The sequence below is a fragment of the Dryobates pubescens genome, chromosome 24 (genome assembly GCF_014839835.1).
Source record: "Dryobates pubescens isolate bDryPub1 chromosome 24, bDryPub1.pri, whole genome shotgun sequence".
Taxonomy (NCBI): Eukaryota; Metazoa; Chordata; class Aves; order Piciformes; family Picidae; genus Dryobates; species Dryobates pubescens.
The window spans coordinates 473,857-496,819 of NC_071635.1; the positions used below are offsets into that span (position 1 = coordinate 473,857).

The 22,963-nt window shown below is 42.9% G+C and overlaps 1 protein-coding gene across 2 annotated transcripts in view; it reads left to right on the forward strand.

Moving 5' to 3' along the window:
- Positions 1-20,134, forward strand: part of LRBA (LPS responsive beige-like anchor protein) — a 324,288-nt gene extending 304,154 nt beyond the window's left edge. For both annotated transcript variants that reach the window (XM_054172464.1, XM_054172465.1), the window contains 4 exons: positions 9,596-9,697; positions 10,869-11,083; positions 17,550-17,701; positions 19,737-20,134. In XM_054172464.1, coding sequence (XP_054028439.1) covers positions 9,596-9,697; positions 10,869-11,083; positions 17,550-17,701; positions 19,737-19,827 — 560 coding nt within the window. In that variant the 3' untranslated portion in view covers positions 19,828-20,134. The remainder of the gene's footprint in view (positions 1-9,595; positions 9,698-10,868; positions 11,084-17,549; positions 17,702-19,736) is intronic.
- Positions 20,135-22,963: the final 2,829 nt, after the last annotated feature.

Genomic DNA, 22,963 nt, shown 5'->3' on the forward strand with positions numbered 1-22,963 from the left:
AAGAATAGCTAAAAATTTGCAGAGCCTCCAAATGCTAAAATATGTTTGGAATTGCTGGAGCTACTAAGATGACAGATGCCGTTAGGAAAAGGTAGTGCAATGCTGAGAGTTGAAAACCAGTCTGTGGTGCTCAACAGCATGTTTGGTTTTAACCTCTGCACACATTAATTTATTGTCTGAGTCCTCCTTCCACAGAAGCCAGTAAATAATTAGTCTGATTTTAGCACTGTTCAACTGCAGACACCACCAATATTCTTTGTTTCTCAAAAATGGCTGGAGAGAGTTGCAGAAGGTTCTACAGCAAGAAAGGATCCTGGAGCACCATCTGCTGGCTTTGAGCTGAAAGCTGATCATAGAATCACTAAGGTTGAAAGAGACCTTAAGATCATGGAGTAGCAACTTGGCTATCATGACCACTAAACTATATCCTGAAGTGCTACAGACTGACTAAAGCACTGCTTGGTAAAATATTTAAAATGTAAACATTTGCACATGTTTGTTTTCACAGAATCATGGAATTAATCAGGTTGGAAAATACTTTCAAGATCGTTGAGTCCAACCTATCACCCAACACCATCTAATCAACTAAACCATGGCACTGAGTGCCTTATCCAGTCTTGTTTTAAACACTTCCAGGGACGGTGACTCCACTGCCTCCCTGGGCAGCACATTCCAATGGCCAATCTCTCTTTCTGTGAAGAATTTCTTCCTAAGATCCAGCCTAAACTGCAAAATTGTTTTAGAGTCACAGAATTTTTGGGGTTGGAGGGGACCTAAAGAATCATCCAGTTCCAACTGCCCTGCCATGGGCAGAGACACCTCATTCTAGAGCAGGCTGCCCTGAGCCACATCCAGCCTGGCCTTAAAAACTCCCAGGGATGAGGCTTCTATCACCTTCCTGGGCAACCTGTGTCTCACCACCCTCAAGGGGAAGAATTTCTGCCTAACATCCAATCTGAATCTTACCATTTCTGTTTGTGGTTTGTTTTTTTTCTTTCTTTTTTTTTCCCCATTTCTCCTAGTCCTATCACTCCCTCACACCCTAAAAGTCCCTCACCTGCCCCATTTTTCCCCTCAAACCCAGAGCACCTGGGCTCTGTCAGAGTCTCCTCCCACCCCAGGTGTGGCCACTTTGCCCTCCCCTTTTTAATCCCCCCGGAAAAGGCAGCAGCCCCAAGCTGAGCCCATCTGGGCTGAGGATCCTCCTCTCATCCCTGGTGAGTGCCCATGGTGCACACTGGGTGATGGTGGTGGTGACAACAAAGGCCGGGGGGCCTGGTGGCCCCCCGGTTGTTAGGGCCAGGATTGATGACTACTCCAATATCATCCACGGGTGCTGTCTGGGATTCCTCACTGGGGCTGAGCTCCTCTGAGTGGTATCTTGGCTGGTGAGGGTCTTGCCCCCAGCTCTGTGATGGGTGCAGGAATGGTGGTGGTGGAGCAGGAGCTGTTTTAGCCAGATGATATTGTGCTAATTACGCTGTTTGTAATTAGTACTGTTTGTACCTGGAGGCTCCTTGAGTCTGCTCTCATCATTCCATAAATCTCTGCTTTTGTGCCTCATTTGCAGACCATTTCTTCCCCCTCACTGCTTCTTTTCAGAAATAAGGAAGGAAAGGAGTCAAAAAAGCAAAAAGCAATAAAGCATCTCTGGCAAATGTATTCACTTATCAATCAGCTCTGAACAGGAAGCCCTCAGGAAGAGGGGCAGGGTGGAAAGGGAGAATCACTTCTTGTGAAACCTAGACAAATGTCATAAAGAACAGACAGGACAAGACTGCATCTTCTCCATTGTGGTTCTGTTTCATGGTGGTAAATGCAGAGTAAAAAGAAGTTTGAGCTGGCTTGGAAATCTCAGTCACACTTCTCTACAGAAAGAATCACTGAGACAGGGACATTGTGACAAGTGAATCCCCATCCTTCACACAGACACACAGAATTAGCTGGGTTGGAAAAGACCTTTGAAATAGAGTCCAACCCAACACCATCTAATCAACTAAGCCCTGGCACCACGTGCCTCATCCAGTCTCTCCACAAACACCTCCAGTGATGGTGACTCCACCACCTCCCTGGGCAGCTCATTCCAGGGGCCAGTTACACTTTCTGGGAGGAATTTCTTCCCAACAACCAGCCTAAACCTCCCCTGGCACAGCTTGAGACTGTGTCCTCTTCTTCTGTACTGAAAAAAAATTAGTACCAAAAACACCCAAAACAGAAAACCACCAGCAGCAGCAACAAAAAAAACCCCAAACTGCAAATAAAAAAATCCCCCAATCCCCCCCAAAAGAGTGGTATAATTTTAATACTTTTAATTAAAATTATAATGAGAAAATACAATAGGAATTTAAGGTCAATGTCTGAACTGAATTAGAAGTAGGTCAGATGTGTTGTAAGTACAACTGTAAAAAGGAATGGATTTTTTTCTGGTGTTTCTTTCCTAGAGGTTTAGCAAGTGCAATATTCCTGACTTTCTTCATGTTCCTGCTGGAAGTCAGCTTCAGTAATATTTATTTGACAGAGAATCAGAATCACAGAACTGTTTCAGTTGGAAAAGACCTCTAATATCATTGAGTCCAGCTGTCAAGAAGAGCCACAATGCTTAGAAAAGTATCTGTAACACTTGGAGAGGCTGGCAACCACTAAACATGCATTATTTGATGCCAGTCTTGAAAGCCTCCTGAAAGCTTGATGGAGAGAGGCCCTGATGGTGTAATTAGTCCTGCAGCTCCTTGTATCTTCACAGGACACCCTTGTGCAGCAAGTACCGCAGGGACTTTCTGCATGGACCTAGGGCAGAGCCTTTAATGATACAGCTACTAGAGGTCACTGGCATTTGCCATTTAATTCTTAAACTGTAACACATCGATCCCTCTAAGAGACTGAAGCCTCCAAGTACTCTATAAATTGTGGTTCTAGCCTTAAAATGTTGAAACTGAAATAATGCTGAGGGATCACAGGTGATGAATTCTGGTATCTGGAAATCTGCAGTGATGCTGGCTGCATCACAACACAATTTTGTATTTATTTTGTGCTGAGAAAGCCCTCGGTAGCTGTGAGGACGTGGTCTTCATTGAACAGAACTTGCAGCAGCATTCACTGATGGCTCACAAAGCCCCTCCATAGTCATCATCATTAGCATCTCTGACCATGGCAGGGTTATTTGAACTAGAAGAACTTGAAGGTCCCTTCCAACCCCAACCATTCAATGACTCTGTGTAAGTTTGTGTGCTCTAAATACTTGTTTTGACTAGAAGTACAACCTATTTGCCTAAAAGTGTAACCTGAAATGTTGAGTCCGGCCTCTGAATCATCCCTGTTTTCAACTGGCTAAGAGTTTCACTATTTGTCAGTCTAAGTAATTGTGAGTAGCACTGCAGAGCAAGTCCAGAGGCAAGTGAGCACTGCCAACAGAGTTTGGATGCTGCTTTTTTGGCAGTGTCCAGCTTCAAGTGTTGCTAGAACTATAGGTCTGAAACTCTCCAGAAGGATAACCATATTTAGTGCTTCATGATGTAATGCAGACCTTTGAATTCCAGGAAAAACAACACTGTATTTACAGCTTGTAACTAATAGTTGATGTGGTAAAAGGAATTATATTCATATGGTAAATGACTACAAGCTTAATGTGCACCATATGCATAGTGGTGGGATGATGCCCTAATATATCACATTTATTTACCTTGTTTGGTTGCTGGAAAATTAACTGTTCAGTTCAAAGCCTATACCATATAAGAACAGAGTAATGCAGAGGATATCATAATTTACAGTCTAGAATAAAATTACCAACTTAAATGTTATAAAAATTACTTGGTCAATATAATAATCCTGTATAGGGGTAGGAAATTATTTGTGTTTCTCTACATTCTTTTAACACTAGCACCACATGGATAAGCATTACTCCACTGAGTGCAGGAATACTATTTGTGGTTAGAATCATGGCCTGCTTCACTGAAAAGGTGTCTCCTTAAACAGTGACTTTAAAGAAGACAGGTGAGGCATATGTGCTCTGAATTTGCCATCAGTGTTGCCAGTCACATCAGTGCATGGAGGTGGGAAGCACGTTGCCTGTGCAGTACACTACAGGTTTATCTGGTTTGAAATTAGCTTTACAGAAGGAATCAAACAGCTGAAGCTCAGACTTTTACAAGGGCTCTTACGGAACAGCGTTGCTCTGCGTTTTTCTTATGTTAAACAACAATGACAACTGAATACAGTATTTTTATGGCAAAAAAGAATTACAACCTGAACCTGCCAAGTTGAGCTCATATGAAACCTCTCACCTTGGATCATTTTTTGACCAAAGTATGAAATAATAGTCTTCCAGTTCCTCCATAGGTGCTATTTCTGATTGAAACAATGGCTCTGTTGGGGGTTTTGGGTTGGGGCTTTTTGGTTTTTGTTGTTTTGGTTTATTTTTTTCCTTTTCAGTTGAAGTTTGTCAGTTTGTTCTCTTGGATTTACTAGGTAATGGAATAATTATGACTACAAAGCACAAGGAAGAAATATGGAGCAAATAGATTTTTTTTTTAGCATAAACAACAACAACAACAACAAAAAAAAACACCAAAAAAAAGGCCTCTTCATAAAGCAGGTTTGCAACATTCTCAACTAAAAATGACAGTGCTTTAAAACTTCAAAGCTGATATTTAAGTAGCAGTTTATGAAGTCGGGATGGTGCAAATATTAAAATATTAGTGTAGGTTGACCCTGGCTATTCACCTGCAGATACTTTCCAGGGGCTTCAAAAAGGTCTGTGTTCAGGGGGAGGAGTCCTGCTGAATGACTTCCAGGACTTGCAGCAGATGAATCCCCGGTAAGAGTGAACTCATTCCAGAAAGCTTCCTGTTGCACATGCCTTGGTGTAGGAATTAAAGAGCCTGCGGATTATTGACTTTTGAAATCTAAATGGCAATATCCAGTTCATGCAGGCCTGTTAAGTCTTTTTCTTTGCTTTGTTTATTTTGGAAACTCACTGAACCTGTTCTCTTGACACGATGTGCATGAAGAATCTCCTCCTCCTACTGAATAGCTGGAGTCACTTGTTGCACAGCATGACTGTGGGAAGGAATACAGTAAACCTTGCCTGGATCATATTTGCTGAAATGAATTCTCTAAGATAAATCTAATTATCTTTTCTTTACTGAACAAACATAGTGGCTCTATGGCATTTTTTTGTGGTTCATGACTGTGGGTTTTTCTTCAGGGCAGAGTGCTGTGTTGTTCAGAGGTCCTGTTCCTTTGTCACAAAAGGCATGGCTGAAGTGCCGCTTGCAAGCACAAGACCATAAGGCTGTACTTTTTGTTGTAAAAGTGTCTGGCAGGTGGGAGGTGCTTTGAAGGAAGGAGAGCAAATGCTGTTGGAATTTTGTTAAGAGCAATGGTATTGCTATGTAATCTGAAAAGCTGACATTGTTTCATATGAATGCATATTTGCAAAGGAAAGATTATTCCAACTGAACACTTCTGCAGTGTTGTGTAGCATCGCTTCAGTAAGACCTCATATCCATCCCAGAGCTGGCCCTTTGGCACCAGTGAAACCAGCTTTCAGCCAGTGGGCTGCCACTGGGTGTGATCCAGAAATCATGCTAATATGCAGAATTTCTGTCATACAGGCATCACTTGGATGCAGTTAAACTCTGAAACTTGCTGCATAATCATCGTAGAAGCTGAGCAGCAAATTAGCTCTCTGGGTTTCCTGACATTCTGCTGCAGGGACTCTTGCTGAGATGTCAGGTGTTCTGTTAAATATATTGGTGCTTCTCGAATTGATTTCAAAACTTTTTTGTTTCCTCAGGTTTTTATCACATGAAGCAACTTCAAGACTGTGAAACTTGTCAAATGATTTTTAGAAGACTTTTCTTACATATTGAAAGTAGTTGTGTTGATAAATCCTTCTGAGGAAGTAGCTCAATCACTTATTTTCTCAAGAAGGAAGTACAGAGATAGTTAGGTTAACTGGTGCTTCATTTAATTTGGATTTATATTGACATAAAATCACATAATTTGCCATTTGAAAGTGCTCTACAGCCTCTGCAATCAGGATAATAATTGAGAATTGACTGTTTGGCTCTCTGTGACTTATCATAATTAACTGTCATCTCAGCATAAAAGGAAGCATACTAAAATATTTTATATTTTAATGTGTGGCATAATATTATCTCACTCAGGAGTAATGGGGAGAGTATCTCATACTTCATTCTGAAGGAAGTTTTTCCTGTCCATTTCTAGTTTGGTTTTTTTTTTCTAAGGGAGATATTTCTCATTCTTTAAGTAAGTTTCTGCTGAACAATAATAAATACATTTTTTAATAAACACATATATGAATAATAAGCAATAAAGGAGTAAGTGATAAATCAGAGACACAGCTCTGGCTGGCAGTACAGAAAGCTGCTACTTCAGGGATTCAGTTGATGGATTTAAACTGTCGCATTTTGGTTTGTAACATCACTGAAGCTGAAAAAAGCAGCAGAGAAAGACCTAGCAAAACAAACCAATTTCTTGTTCCCCAGCAGGCCATAGCTTCTTCTGGATGTCATTAAGCTGGAAAAAAGTTTTGTCTTTGCTGTAATCCCACAGTTCCTTTTCAACCATGGTTTCCAAACGCCTCACATTTTCCCCCTGAAATATCACCATAAGCTGATGTGGTTTAATCTGTTCTTCTTTTATCTTCTGAAGCTTGGATTTTATGATTTAAAATATACTTTAGGCACTTCAGGAAGAGTGGCATTTTATGCTCTTTTCTGTGGGAAAAGAGCTTTGCAGGAATTATTTATTGAAACATAGGAGAGCTCTTTTGAAGTAATTCGAATGGTTGCTACAAAGGTAAAATATGTTCATTACTGAAAGGCAACTCCACTTACACCTCCTGTGACTTAAATGTATCGCTGACAGCATTCGTCGCAGCGTGGATGTGGCATAAAGGTTCTTACAGCGTTCAACTTCAAGTAGCAATCCAGCAGTGGTGTAGACTGAGGATATTATATGCTGAGAAAAACATGGAAACCTGTTGTGTTTTGGCTGCTAGTGCTGGGATCTGAACTATCTTTACATTCATTTGACTTGATCGTCTTCCTTAAGGATCTCCATAAAGATGCACTGAGTATTCTTTTCAGTCCTTAGTTAGGGTTTGCATCAGTGGTCGTAAACCTGCTTAGCAGACAAAGACTGTCTTCCCTTTGAAGTCGCTTCCCCAGCTTTTCAAAAGGTCTGCAAGCCGGTTCCCCTAAAACAATGTGGAGAAGTGTGAAGTGGTGCCCCTTAAACCAGGACAAACTAGAATGTTCCCTTCGCGTTATTGAAAACCATGACAATCGTCTGAAGCAGTAACAGTTAAAAGCATTCTGAGAAATCTGTTCTGCTCTACCACCAGCTTTTAAGTTGACCCTGTTATTTGGAAAATCAGAGGCTTGGAAGCCCCTAAATACTTGACATTCTTATCAAAGGAGCCAGCCTGACTTTTCACAGGACTCCCTCTTTTACAGTATTTGTTCAGGTCCTAGTTTCTTTAAAGATACCATTCAGATTTCTTCTATTTGTTACATTAAAGTGTTCCTTTGGGACAAATGGAACTTAGGAAGCAGTTGATATCATTTATGAAACACTCATCCTGCCACCTGTAGATTCACAATCTAGTGTTTGAAGTCAAGTCCAAACTCTTAAAAAGACTTAGAGGTTACTTTTGTCATTTCACTGTTCTGTGGACTGTGACAAATTTGTGTGCTCAGTTTCTGCTTCTTGTTTGTAAGACTCTTATCTCCTACGTTGTCATGTATACAGCTACTGGCAGCAGGTAAAGCCCACAGTAATGTACTTGCTGTCAGCAGTAAGTTTGCTGGTTTTGTCTGCTATTTTATTTGCTATCTTATTTGTCTGCACCTCCTGATAATTCATTCAGCCATTGCTTCTTGTAAGCCCTTCTGATTCTAACATCTTACCCTCATTACCTTCGGGACAATGCTGAACATTACAAATTTCCCTGATTCCAAAAGCTTCATAAACATTTGCAATGTGTAATTAGATTAATTCCTTGCTGATCCATGCAGGCATGTGTGAAATGCAATCTCTGAAAGCAAAATAAAGCAATCAAATCAGAATTCCAGCATTTTGCTCCTCCTAGGCAGCTCATTTTAAAAGGGAAAAAAATACCGATTTTTAAGTGCACGAAGCTGCCTCTCTTTTTATGGCTTGGGGACAACAGGAGGCAGAACTGGGACAACACAATGAAATTGTTACTAGCTATTGACTCTCAGGGTTGCTGCTACCTTTCTCCTAAAACTGCAAATTCATGGCTTTTCCACACAAAGTGCATTGATGAACCTCCTAAAGTGACTGCCCCGTGTTTAGGTGAGGAAGGCTGAACAGAGCAAACTTTCTCTGAAAGGTTTGTGAATGTCCTTAGGCTCAGCCACCTGAGGAGTACCTAGAGGTCGTTAAAGTCTCCCCTTATGCTTCTAATTTGTTGGGAGCTTTTCTTTTGCTTCTGAGCTGTCTGCCGTACTTCCTGGGTTTGAGTGGGTTTTGCCATACCGGCTAGGAAACAAAAGCAGTGGCTTTTAACGAGTAGTTATGAAGAGAATTCAGCAAGCTGCTCCGGAGCACTCTCAGATTTAAAGTACCATCCATGCATGTGTATGCCTCATATATAGTGAGAGGGTGTGTGTGGATTTGAGAGCAAGCAGATCTGCTTTTCAGGGGTTCGTGGGTGGAATTTATAGTAACTGCAGAGTAAAGCAGATTTGTAAAATGGTAATGAACTAACTGTATGGTAATACAAGCCCAAAACAACATCAAAGCAAGCAAACAACACCCCCAAACAAGCAAAAAACCACAACACCACCGCTGTGATTTCCATGAAATGGTAGAGGGGGATCCAGAAAAATGACCTGAGAGGGAAGTTCTAAAGCTAAAGAGCTCTGTAGCGTTTGCTTGCCCTTTCTGCCTCCTGACCTGCAGAATATTTTTTCTCTTTAAATTTCCCTTAAATTTCTCTTTAAATCTCTTTTTCTTGATGGTATCCATATAGGCTTGATTTTGTACAAAGAGAATCTCAGAGATAATTAAATTCAAAAAGTACAGGTCTATTTCATGGAAATGTCAGACAGGAGATGGGTTTGAGTGTTCTGATTTTATAAACTCACCTGGCATTCACATTGATTGTGGTCCGAATCCACATCTGACAGGAAACTCAGGGTGAGGTTTCAACACCGTCATTAGGTTAAAATAAAATCAGTCTCTGGGTGTTTTACTTCATCTTTAGGCACTCTAATTGTCCCTTTTCAGTACCCATTGCAGTGACACCTGTGTCACCGCAGAGAACCCCCAAAACTGCGTGCTCCAGCTGCTTGGTTTCACTCCAGAGCTGACTTTTCTATCATTGCCTGTGCGTAGAGGTGCAGGCTGAGATCCTGTGGCATACTGCTGCTGCGCTGTGCAAACGTGAGTACCGAACAGCCACATGCAAACAGCAGCATTAGAAGAGATTTGTAAGGAACATGAACTCCAAGAGCAAGGAAACTGCAGATGCTGCAGTGATGGAAAGCAGTGCTTTTAGAACTGGACTGTAACCAAGGGTTGCTTTGATGTGTTTTCATTGCAGGTGATTTTGCAACTCCTCGAGCTATTTTGACAGGACATGACTATGAGATCACATGTGCTGCCATTTGTGCTGAGCTTGGCCTGGTCATAAGTGGTTCAAAAGGTAAGGGAGCTGTGGGCATCTCTCTCTGTTGGTGAAGCTATAATCCTGATGCAGAGAAGAAGATAGTCTCAGGTGGCAGAATTTATTAACTTTAGGGTGGGTTTACTTCTAACCTTTTTGTAGTTGCTTTGGAATTTGAAACCTCTCTTTAAACACGTTAAAGGTGAGGATTATTCAGACATTTCCAAGAAGAGGCAACCACATCAGTTTCCCTTTCCAGCCTCCTGATTACTTTCTGTTTGTTTATCCAGGGTGTATTTGCATGTAGCATACAGTTGGATACAGCTCCTGACTGCCAGGATTCTTTAGAATCTGTTATGAATAACTTCTCAGGAAGGGAAGCAAACGCTAGTTTCAGGAGAAAGAGAATATGGCATCTTGCTTGTCTGAGGAAGGATGTATGGAAACTCCCAGCTCACATTTCTAGTAATTCTGTTCAGGCTCTTCAACCCTGAGCCTGTGATATGCCCTGCTTGGGTTCTCAAAGACCTGCTTTTGGCAGGCAAACTATAAAGAATGATGTTGATTCATGGGTGTTGTTTATCGTTTTCCTATTTGCCTGTCCACAGTTACTTTAAATTTCTTAGCATTAGGACCTTCCTGGTGTAGTATTTGCAATGTACCTCCTTGGAGTCACCTTTCCAAAGCTGGGTGTACTCAGTATATTCACCTGTGTGCGTTTCTGGTTCATGTACACAAGCACATGCAGGTGTCTGTCTGAATACATTGAGAAGCAAGAATGTAGTGGGTCACGTATGGGTTAAAATCTTACTACACACCTCTAGGGTACCTACTACATAAACTCATTCCACACACTGTGTGTCTGTATATTTTGTAAATCTCACTTTAAGTTTCAGTACATTTATTTTTGTGCTCTCAAAATTAACTACTTGAGTTTTAAAGAAAATCCACCAAAGAAATTCTGCCAAGTCTCTAACTAGTTTTGATCGGTGCTCTGAAGTGCCTTACTATAAAGCTTGAAGGGACAAGTCACTCATTTTACTCTCTGGGACCCTTAAAGTCACAAGTATCCACTTAAACCTGGTGGAAATCATTATAGTGTGTTATAATAGTGATTACCTAAGTAGAAGTCATTATTAATTATTTGCTAGATGATGTGTTTAAATGAGCAGGAAAATCAATAATTAGAGATTTTATTCTGCCTCACTAGAAGGACCGTGTCTCATACATTCTATGAATGGAGATCTACTGAGGACGTTAGAAGGTCCTGAAACATTAGCAGGTCCCCAAAACTGCCTGAGACCCAAACTTATTCAAGCTTCAAGAGAAGGCCACTGTGTCATATATTATGAGAATGGCCTCTTTTGTGTATTCAGCGTGAACGGGAGACTTCAAGCCACTATGGAAACAAATGACAAGATAAAGGTGAGTGTACTCTGTGTGCTAAGATCTGTAGGTTCCAGTATCAGCAAAAACTATCACTGCTGTCAGTGCAGGAGCTGTGTGGGGACTCTACAGCCAGGCCACAGAAATACATGGTAACAGCAGCATTCTGAAACCAATATGTGGTTAAGCGGACCAGGTACTGCTAATAGTCCTGGGTTTAATTTGAAAATAACACTGTTCACAAAGTAAAGCACTTCCTTCAGTTGAAGAATGCAAACATAACTGACCAGGAGAAGATGGCCTACCTCTTTGCTTTTGAATCTGAAGGCAGGAGCTCATTTGACATGCTGGTGTGCATCTCGGCTTTCCCTTTTTTGCCATCTGCATTCCTTCATCTTGGCCTGAGATAGCATGTGTTGTGCTGAGCTGCAGGAAGTTTATAGGCATATGTCTGTGTTTCAGCCCTTTAGCTCTTTGCTGGTTGCTGGGCAGGCAGCTCAGTTCTACATCTTCAGTTGCAAGAGACATGGAGCAAGTCCAAAACTATGCAGGAGGCATTTTAAGCTTGTGGCTCTGTGGAAATCATGTTATAATACAGAATGCAGGTCTTTGACAGTTCCCCTGAAATAGTACCTCTGAAGCAGAGCAGAACCTGCCAACAACACTGCACTGAGGCAGAAGTGTTAAAAGAATACTTTTCCTTCAATTAAAAATTATTCCCACTTCTTCCTTGAATGAGGAAAAAAAAGGAAGGGAAGAGAAAAAACTGAAGCATTACCAAAGCAGCTATTAAGTTGAAGAGTGCAGCAGAGAGAAGAATCACAATGACATTGCTGGGTCTGCATTCAGACTGCCTGAATTATCTGTGCCATGAGTTGTAGTCTGAGAGGCACAGTGTCACGGAATGGTTGAGGCTGGAAGGGACCTCTGAAAATCATCTGGTCCAATCCCCCTGTTCAAGCAAGGCCATCTCAAACCAGTTGTCCAGGACCAACTCCAGGCAGCTTTACAGTATTTCCAAGGATGGAGATTCTGCAGCCTCTCTGCACAACCCTTGTCAGTTCTTGGTCACCCTCACAGTAAAGAAGAGTTTCTTACATAAAAAGCTGTTTAGCCATTTAACCTCAGCCAGAGGAGACTTTATTGTTGTAACATGTAGCAGTATCATACCTCCAAGCTGTCTTTCAGAGCCCAGCAGCACAGCTGCTGGGATTTCCACTGTTCTCTTAAGTGGAAAACTCTCAAAAGTTGTTCTTTTATTTGGACTAGATGTTTCAGGAGGAAAATGCCTCTTTGCCCTCATGTCTGCTTAGCAGAATTACTGACATTCTTTCAGATGTCATGCAGAATGGTGAGCATGTGTAGATTTGCACCACTTCTCTCGACTCTATTGATACTGAGTCTGAAGATGGCAGCCTGTGTCAGTGTATTTGTAGGAAATCTTATCTTCATTGTTTCTGCTTCCTTACTTGCACAGAACAGGGAATGCTCCATTACCACTGAAGTCTCCTGTGTAGTTTGGTGTGTCCCACTTCAGACCTTCTAAACGCTTGTCTTATACTATACTTTATTAACCCAGCATCTCTGTGTTTTCAGAGTGTCAAATATATTGGTGGTGGAGTATGCAGAAACAACTCTGTGTAGGTTTCTTTTCCACAGTGGGAGCACTGCCTGTGAGGTGAGCAGGCATGTGTTGCTGTGGCAGCCACAAGCGTGGGCTTGAGGCTGGGAAATGACACAGGAATGTGTATATTGCTGTCCCAAGCCGTTCTCCCAATTACATTCCAGAGTCTTGCTTCAATTTTTAATCTTTCTTCAATTCTCTGAAATTATACCTTTGGCTGTCCTTGCTTTTGAGATTTTCAGCCTACCCTTTATCCCAGTTCTTTCTATAAAGCAAGTACCTATCAGAGTGTTTTCTGTTTTTACAATCACAGTGTTGATAATCTGTCACTTTCAGTTGTGATTATGTTGTCAGCTAGACCAGCAAATCTGTAAAATATCTAGAAATCCCTTGCTGGCTAAAACAATTTCTGCAGTGTTTCAGTCAGTACCCACAGCTTTAGGAATGTTGCTAGAGGCAATGGAAGTTCTGCTCTCTGTGGGCCAGTATTACATATGTACAGGGCTTGGGGGTTGATTTTGTTTTCTTTCTCTCCCAGTGGCCCCAGTTGGGCTTTATGCTTAAACAACCTACAGTGTCTTTCCCAGTGGTTCTGCACTATATCATGGTAGAAGGCAAGTGGCAACTGCATGATTAAAGTAGGAGCATTTAAAATGAATAGTTCCTACCCATGGGCTGTGCTGACAAACACTTTTTGTTGGTCTTTTTTGCCTGAGGAGGTTACAAATGAAGGAAAGGGTTGTAACTGTCTGTAAAATTCTAGGGTTTATTTTCCTGTGGTCTTAAATGTGGAGTTCCAGCTGGAGGGGAAGTGCTGGGGCTGGACCATGGGGCACAGGAGTCTAGCTTGGCAGAGGGCATCACCACTGTGGGTGTCAGGAGGATGAGGGAGAGGGAAGCCCCAGCTCTGGGTGACCTGCTGGTGGCTTTGGGCACAATGACATGGTGGGATGCAGCTCCTTCCACCAAGGACAGCTTGCACAGAGGCAGTGGGGGTGTTTGCTGAGGAAATGTGTCACTGTCAAGAGAGATGTGGCACAGTTGGTACTTTGATGGAGGTGTTCAAGGCCAGGCTGGATGGTGCCTTGAGCAACCTGGGCTAGTGGGAGGTGTGCCTGCCCATGGCAGTTGGAACTAGATGGTTTTTAAGGTCCCTTCAGCCCAAACCATTCTGTGATTCTGTGCCTCTCAGACCACAATTCATGGCACAGAGACCATCACTTCAGACAATTCAGATAGCCTGAATGCTGACATTGAATGACATTGAATGAAAGACATTGAGGTCCTGGAGGGTGTCCAGAGAAGAGCACTGAGGCTGGTGAGGGGTTTGGAGGGCATCTTGTACAAGGAGTGGCTGAGGGAACTGGCGTTGTTAAGTCTGGAGAAGAGAAGGCTGAGGGAAGATCTTCTTGCTCTCTACAACATCCTGAGAGGAGGTTGTAGTGAGGCTGGTGTTGGTCTCTTCTCCCAGGTAACCAGTGACAGGATGAGAAAAAATGGAGTTAAGTTGTGCCAGGGGAGGTTTAGGTTGGAGACTAGGAAAAATGTCTTCTTTCCTGAAAGAATGGTCAGGCATTGAAACAGGCTGTCCAGGGAGGTGGTGGGGTCCCCATTCCTGGAGGTGTTCAAGAAGCTGTGGATGTGGCACTTCAGGATATGGTGTAGTGGTCATGGCAGTCGGTTATGGTTGGACTTGATCTTAAATATCTTTTCTATGCCTTTATAAATGTCTGTGATGCTGAATCTGTGATGTACCATTGGAGCTGCTGTTTTCCACTGTTGTTATGGACCAATGTTTCCAGGTGTTACTGAGAAAATCCCACACTTTGCAATAGTGCTATTTGGAACAACATTCTGCTTTTCTTTCTTGTGCTGCAAAACTGCTAGAGAAATTGCAGTTGCTCTGGGGAAATTCAGAGTCTAATCAGTGCCCTCCACCTGTTTTTGTTTTAAATACTATATTGCTCAGTGGAGCTTGGCTGTATCACACTACATCTACCATGTAATGTTTAGATATCTTAATGAATAACTTCACTCTAAATAGCCTGCCTGTTCTGAGGAGTAAAGTTATTTTACCCTAAACAAAGTCTGCGTGCTGTTTTACCCAGAGGAACCAATTTATTTTCCTTTCCTGAGTCTGTTTTGAAATGTGGAAGTGCCCACAAGACTCCTGCTGCTGTAAGCCAGGGCTGTCACCATGTCAGCTCTGCCTTGCTACAAAGTGCTGCCTCTCCCAAAGCTGAGATGTTAAAAAGGGATTTGTGCAAAGGTTTGAGGCTTTCCAAGGAAATACAAGCCTTTAGAACATTGCTGAAATCCTGTGCTTTGGGGATTATTTGAGAGGCTGGAGCTCACATTGTGAAAAGATTAGTTGCAGAGTTGTTTCAGTTTCGTAGCCAGCAGAGTCGCAGCTCAGCTGCGCTGGGGAAAAGCAGAACAGTAAAATTGATTCATGTCATCTTCTGTACCACTTGGAGTACTTGGGAGTAAAAGCATCCTTTCCTTTGTTAAATCTTGCAGGACATGTCATGAAACTGAAATGGTGACAGGGTGCCCTTTTTCTTCCATTCCTGCCTTCATACGTGTGTACACACACACATATAGGTAAAGGACAAAAAGAAATAAATCAACATCTTGTCTTCTTGACAAGCCAAAGACTTAGTAGAGTTGCATAGGTATTAGTAAGGGTTCAAAGCCCTTACTTTACTCAATCAAAAGATCACAAACCCACTGCATGCTGCAGGTAGTGGAAGAGTTAAAGATTAATGGCTTTAATTTGCCTTTTAATATAGCATTTCTTCAGTAAAAGCCTCAGATATAAAACTCAAGTGAACCGTGACTGTAAGGTTAATGGATTTTCATCAGCTGAGTTTTATAAGTGTAGCAAATAATTATTTGTCATGGTCCTACTGCAATTGGAAAATACCCTGAGGAGGCTGCCCTCGCTTAGAGAAGAAAACCACCCCCTATTGATGTTTGCTGCTAATGAAGAGTCTTTAATAACGGGGTGTGGCGTCTCAGATCCCATGGTCATCTGCTCCTTCTGATTTTCAACCTTGCCTCATTTTCTTTTCTTGTCCTGTTCTGACTGAGTCACTCTGCTTGTCTAAGAGGGGCTCTAGATGCTTTTCCAAGCTCCTCGGAGCTATGTTTTAGTAGATGCTTAACTTCTTTTTGTAGGCTGATAGAAACAATCACAGAATCAATTCATGGCTTTTCTGAGGAGAGAAACGTCAGCTCAGAATGCTCAACTCTAACCTTGGTCTCTATTCAATATTCCATGCTTAGGTGTGGGTGGAACAAACTTCCACATATCCTGCCTTGTTGTGTCTCAATGTAGGTGTAGGTGTTGTCATCTCCTTTCCAGGCACAGCTTTTTCCCATTGTGGCACTATTTGACTTACAGTCTGTGCCTTGTATCTCAGTTACATTCAGTTTAAAGTTATTGTCTGAAGTAAAATTTCAGCAGTGTGATTTGTTCTGATTGCTTGGGAGCTGTTGCAGTAAACACTCAGAATTTATAATGGGGAGACTCGAGCTGAATGTAAGTGCTGCACATCATCTAATTCTTAAAGGCTGTGTTTGGCATCATAGTACCAGAGCAACACAAAAATACAGATGTGCAGCATATCTGACTTCACTGAGGGAAAACTGAGGGTGGTGAGGCATGGGAACAGGCTGCCCAGAGAAGCTGGGGAGGCACCAAGCCTGGAAGTGTTGAAAGCCAGGTTGGATGGGGCCTTGAGCAAGGTGGGCTAGTAGGAGGTGTCCCTGCCTGTGGCAGGGGAGATGGAAGTAGATGACCTTTGAGGTCCATTCCAACCCAAACCATTCTGTGATTCTATGATTGTTGCTGCTCACAAAGCAGCATCTTACCTACATCGTCTGTTTTGGTCTCTAGGCTTGTCAGCAGGCTGGATAAACATTTTAATCTTGACCATATTTTTGTGTTTTAGTTTATCTCCTTGTAGTGCATGCACTGTAAAGTCTGGGTATTAAAAATCCCAACAGCTTCCTTTTCCTGTGGAATCTGAAGCACATTACAAGTTTTGCATATTGAAAGACCATAAAAGCAGAGCCAGAAATTGCCAAAATAGTTGCCAGCTTCAGCAGAGAGAAGTTTGCAAGATTCTGTCTTCAGTTCTTTCTACTGCTTCCTGAATTTAAATCTGCATGCTGGAATTTTACTTGGAGACTATCAACTTGAGGCAGCTTCCTTGCCTTCCAGTGACAATTTTTTCGTTCAAGTGGATCAATCTATTGGTGGGATGAGTGTGTTTGGAATTTTAAATCCATTGCTCTGAGTATCCTCCATTCTGATGTTTTTCTGCTGGCCTTGGGGTCAGGGAGCAGAAATTTACCACCTGTGAAGGATGAGTATTTGATTAAGAAGCTGCTCCAGTTCAGCTGCTTCACAAATCTCAGGTGAAATGCATTCACTAGATGATGCTTAGCATCTGCAGTCTGCATGGATCATCTCTAGCCCAGGGGCAGGTCACACAGGAGCACATCCAGACAGGTCTTGAAAGTCTCTGAGGAAGGAGACTCCACAACCTCTCTGTAGCACATTTTCATGGCAGTGCTGCTGGATCCTGCAAATCTGGCTAATTGGAAGAGTCAACTGCTTTGGATGCTCTCATATTAAATCTTCAGAATATGGAATAAATTACAAGTGAAGGAAAACTTCAGTAGTGCCATCTAAGGTGTTAGAGACATTTATGAATAAAAACATTAATTGGGCAGAATACCAGCAATGATGTGGCTTCTCAAAGGCTTGGTGTGATTCCAAGTCTCCCAAGACATTCCCCTGTCAATGCAAAACTCCTCGTGAAGGCAAAAGAGTGTCTGTGTCTGACCAAGATCCATGTGATTTCCCCTTAGGCAATTCAGCTGAGTCGAGATGGGCAGTACCTGCTCACAGGTGGAGACAATGGAGTTGTCATGGTGTGGCAGATGTGGGACCTCAAGCAGCTTTTTGCTTACCCAGGGTGTGATGCTGGAATCCGGTCCATGGCCCTGTCGTATGACCAAAGGTTAGAGCAAATTCTGGTCTTCAGAGCTTATATACTTACAATTAAATTGCATTTTTGTTTTGCTGTGGGTCACAGACCTGGTGATTACATTGAAAATTCTAACTGACATGTCATATTGAGGACAGATAATCTCTTTCAGGATTGCAGCTCTTGAGGTTGAAGAGCTCTTACTCTGGCAGACACCGTGCTAGCTCGAGTTGTTTACCTGTGAGAAGGGAGGTGGAAGGTTACAGATGTGCTTTTCACTTTTCTTCCTTTGTTTACAGCCATAATTTCAGACTTTTGTATTGCAAATAGCACTGCACAACCAAATTCCCTCCACATGTCCCTGTTTTGCCAGAGCAAATAGCAATTTGCTAGAAAAGTTCTCCACACAAAGCATGACCCTCCCTGAAGATTCCTTCTCTGAAGGGCCATCAGTTAATTGTTTTGGCTGTGTTTTCACATCACACTTTGCAGTGCAGCTGTGCTCCAAGTGCTTTTGTCACAGAAGGATTGTTTGTTTGTAAGATGGATGTTTACTATTTCACTTCTACTCTTTTAGATTGCTGGCTGGAATTATGTTTGCTTTGGTGGACTTTGTTCCTTTCAAGTAGTTTTGGCTCCTAAATCCCTGGGGGGCTGCACAGCAAAGCATGCTGCTGAAACTTAAGCCTCCATTTGCTGAAGTCCACTCTTGAGTTTCTTAACATTTTTACCTGCACTGTATTTCTGAAACTCAAATAAAATGGATTTAAAGTCAGCAAAATCTGTGAATTCCACTCCAACATTCAACTTCTGAAGCGTAATTGTTGATTGTTAATAGGCATTTTTGGCAGAAGCTTCCTGTTAAAAGCCCCTGCTGCTAGAGTGGTTTTGGAGGCTGGAGTTGCAGCTGTTGAGTTTTAGAAACGGGAAGTTTTTCTTTTAGAGAATCTTTAAACTGCCATCAGTGGCAGAATCCTCACACCTCAATAACCTGAAATTTCGTGTGGACATGTAGAAATGCATCCATGTGCTCCCCCTAGGAGCCTGTTTACTCTGGATTGGAAGACAGAAACTCAGAAGAGATTTCCTCAGTGTTTTACGGAGTAATCACTGAGTAGCGTAATGTATTTGGTGTGCATGACTGTTTTCAGGTGACTGTGCTAAAAACGTGCTTTAACCTAACACAAACCCCATCAAAATGGTGCCCTTGAATATAAATGGTGTGATGGTATCAAAAGGCAATCTTTTGATGATCTCCTATCCAGTCCTTGTTTTGAGGGGGAAATGACAGCTTTTGACACTATTACCTTCATTCTGGGGCTTTTTTCCCTGCAGAATTTTGTAGCTCCTCACATTTCTGATTTTCATGAAAAAACTTTAATATGAGGCAGCAGGAAAGAGGGTGTAGAAGCTCTTGGAATTGTGTGCTTGTGTCAGGGTCATGGCTTGTCAAACAGATCTGAATGATCTCGAGGAGCAGGCCGAGGGTAAGGAATCCGTGGGGGAAAGCACAGTGAGGGCTTTCAGGAACTTCCAAACCAATCAGATTCTTCAGATTGAATCTGAACCCAAACAGAAACATTTCCCATCTGAAGTCCTGTGGCTACAGCCTGTTTCTTTATGTAGATCATGTGCTTAAGTGGAGGAAGTGCACCTGAAAGAGCAATCCTCCTAAACTTCCTTCTCTTTGCCACTTCACCAGGGCTCATCCCACTCCAACAACCCCCAAACCCCAACTGAGAAGCCAAAGAACGAACCTCAGGAAACCTGAGGTGGCCTTGCAGGGCAGTGATGCTGGTAGACAATTCTGTTGTTGAACTCTCCCAATGTAGCTTCGGCACAACCATGCACACTGTTACCTGGTGTTGTGTGTGTGCTGTGATCCATAAAGCTGTCAGAGGTGGTGCAGAGGGCAGGGTTACTCAAATGCAGTGTGCTGGAGTCCTAGGATGCCCAAGAAGGGCCCTGTTCTGGTATGTGGAGCGTTCCCAGCTCCAGCTGTCTCTGGTAGAGGTTTGTCCTTGCCCCATGGGGGTCTCTAACAGGTGTGGTCTTGTGCTTTCCGTAGGTGCATAATGACTGGCATGGCTTCGGGCAGCATCGTGGTTTTCTACAATGATTTCAATCGTTGGCACCACGAGTACCAAACCAGATACTGATCTGCAGAGGCAAAGCTGAGCACTGCTGTGGGCAGCTGTTGTCAGAAGCAAACTGAGCACGGCCTCCCTCGGTGTCTTGCCACAGCATTGCTCCTTATAATAGCTATCCTACACCTGAATGTAACTTCAATTTGCTGGAAGAAGCAACCTATTTTTTAAAGTTAATTGCTATTTTTGTAGACCTTGCTTGACTTTTCTGGGGGGAAGGGCAAAGAAGCAGCACAATGACTGCTGGGTTCTGTAGTTAAAAATCTATATTTTTAGGCATAATGAGAAGTCTATTTTGATCCCTATACGTAAAAGAAACCTAAAGATGGTTAAAACTCCCACTCTAGCTGTGTTCATAAGAAATGGGGTTTCCATCTGTAACCCTGAGGAGTATGTGATTTTAACACCATGGAAATGAATGATGATATTTGGGGAATCTAATCTGTGCTACCTGCACCACACTTGGCCTCATACTTTCCCGAATGATTGTACTGCGTCAGCACTGGAGTTGCTGGGAATCAGTGGTAATAATATTTAAATTATGGTTAGTGTAATTTTAATCTTTGCAAATTGTTTCCATCAATGTTCCTATTCAAGCATGTTTCCAGGCCTAGACAATTACCCCTTTTTTCTTTCTTTTTTTTTTTTTTAATGTTTTGTGAAATTAGGAGAGGGAAATCAGGAATAGAGTTTGTGTTGCATCGAGTGTGAATCCTTCTAGTTTCTACCTGGCATCTCCTTACAAGCACACCAAAATCTGGATTGTTCCTCAAAACCCAGCCAGAAAGGCTGTTTTGAAGACTTTAAGGTCAAATGAGAAACCTGCAGAGGCAGGTGGGTTCTGATAGGTTCGAGTACCAAAGCACACTTCTGCACTGGAGGGCGGGTGTCTGCTGGTGCACAGCCTCTCTGCAGCAGCAGCAGCGGCACTGACATGTAGGTGACTTGCTCTCCTCTGCAGCACAGGGCCATGCAGTACTGTAGCACATGGCATCTCCCTTTCCTGCCAGAGCAACCAGATCTTGCATTTTGCTACCACCAGATCCAGTCAGGTAGTGCCCAGCCACGTTAATTTACCTCTCTCTTTTAGGAAACAAAGAATACTTTATACTAAGGAACAATTTAAGTTATTTTGGTGTTGCACAAATCAACTTTTCTACAGGATTGCTGTGCAGAACTCTGTGAAAATATTTGTGAGAAGAACTGTTATTGTTTTGTAAGTCTGTATTGCATAAAAACCTCCTTTGTATGTCGTGATCTCTGAGTTGAAATTTACATTCCATGTCTGTATGATGCATACATTTCTCTAGCTGCCCACTTAGAGCAGTCCCTGGGTTTTCTATGCATTTAGCTGCTGTCTCAGTAATGATTTGGAATGAGCAAATCCAGTTTGAGTGAAGAAATGAAATAAAATTACATTTGTAATTGAGAGCTTCTGTGGGCTACCAGGCTGTTGTGACTGGATGTATATTCAGCGTGTGTTGACACCAGAGGAAGGAGGTACTGTGGCTGAAATGGTGTTTGTGCAATGGCAACCAAGTTTGCTTTCTGCAGCTCTATACTGATGTGGACTTGGTGGCATCCACAGAGTTACACTTCTGTGTAGCAGACAGATGATCTGGTAAGGACAAGGTTACAGTTGTCATGCCTGTGGTGAGTGCTTAAGGTCTTGAGCAGAAACATTTGTTATGCAAAACGTTTTCTCCACTTTAAGTCCAAGAACACTCCTGGCCTTGTAACAGATGATTCTGAGGGGAATTGGTAAACTCTTTGCATCCGTCTCAAGCCAGGGCTGGGGTCCCTAGGCTAGCTAAAGGAAAACCCACCCAAACACAGGTATGTTTTGCCAGATGTAAATCCCCAAAGTCTTCTCTTTCTGGTCTCCTGCTCCAGTTAGAAAACATCTAATTGTTGATAATAACATTTGGTCTTAGAGCCAAAATGTTTCATGAGGAGTTGATTTGTTCTAGAAAGGGCCCTCACTGATTGTGAGATGCTGTCCCAGACTGGCAGCTCAGCTGCCTCTGTGCGTGCCATCCTGAGCTGCGTCCAGCCAGTGCAGCCTGGTGTTTGGCACATCCGAAGTGCTGCAGCCTGCCTGTGGAAAAGCACATTCCCTCTTACTCCGTGAGCAAGCCTGTGAAGACACCTCCCAGCCTGGGCTGCTTTGCTACTTTGGTGAGTAGGACATACCCCTCCTTCCCCGGGTGAACAAATGTACCTGGGGCGCTGCCAGCCTTCAGCTTTGGCTCTTTGGGATGAGGTGGCCAAAAAAGGGTTAACTTTCCACCTCTTCAGCTGGTTTTGTTAAGCTCTCCAGAGCAGCACCTGTGCCCAAAGGATTCGTGGGCGTTAACCGCAGCCGGACCTCAGCTAGCTGCCATTTGCAGGAGGTTCCCGAAGAGAGCGAGCTGAGTCCTTTGTTTCCTCAGCACTCCGGGGGAGCGTTTCTGAACGGCTGAGTCTGGGCTGCCTTCTGTTCCGGTAAGTTCAGATGGAGCGGTGCTGGCTGGAGCTGATGGCAGCTGGAGGGCAGCGTTTGCTGCTGCCAGGAGCACGGCTGGTCAGCGGCACTGCTGCAGGTCTGGTTTGTGGGGAAACGTTTGGTACAGGTAGCCTGAAAATCCCTTCTGTAGTGTGAAAATTGCTGATCTAAATGCGTAGGGTCTGGAGAGAGATGATGGTGGTCAGAGAGGGGGTTTTCTGAAGGAAGTTCGTGGTGTGATGTTACTGCAAGCAAAGGTAAATGAATGCCATACTTCTGAGGAGGTTTCATCAGTTCTTGGTTGTGTTATGCTGTGTTATCAGAAAGCCCCTACACCTGGAAAGCCTCCCAGGTGCAAAGTGTTTGTACTGATTCCTGTACCTGGGCCTGAGGTACTCTTGGTAGTCCCCCACCTGTCTGCAGCACTTTGTTAAAACTGGTGGTTTAGCATTTAGCAGAATAAATACCCAAAAGACCTAATGTGATACAAGAGAATAGAGAGTTACCTGTGGATGTTCTGCTGATGGAGGTTTTCATGGATTAGGAGAGTTTAGAATTGCAGCTGAGGGCTGTGTAGCCTGGAGAAAAGGAGGCTGAGGTGAGACCTCACTCTGTACAACTCCCTGAGAGGAGGTTGTAGTGAGGTGGGGATTGGTCTCTTCT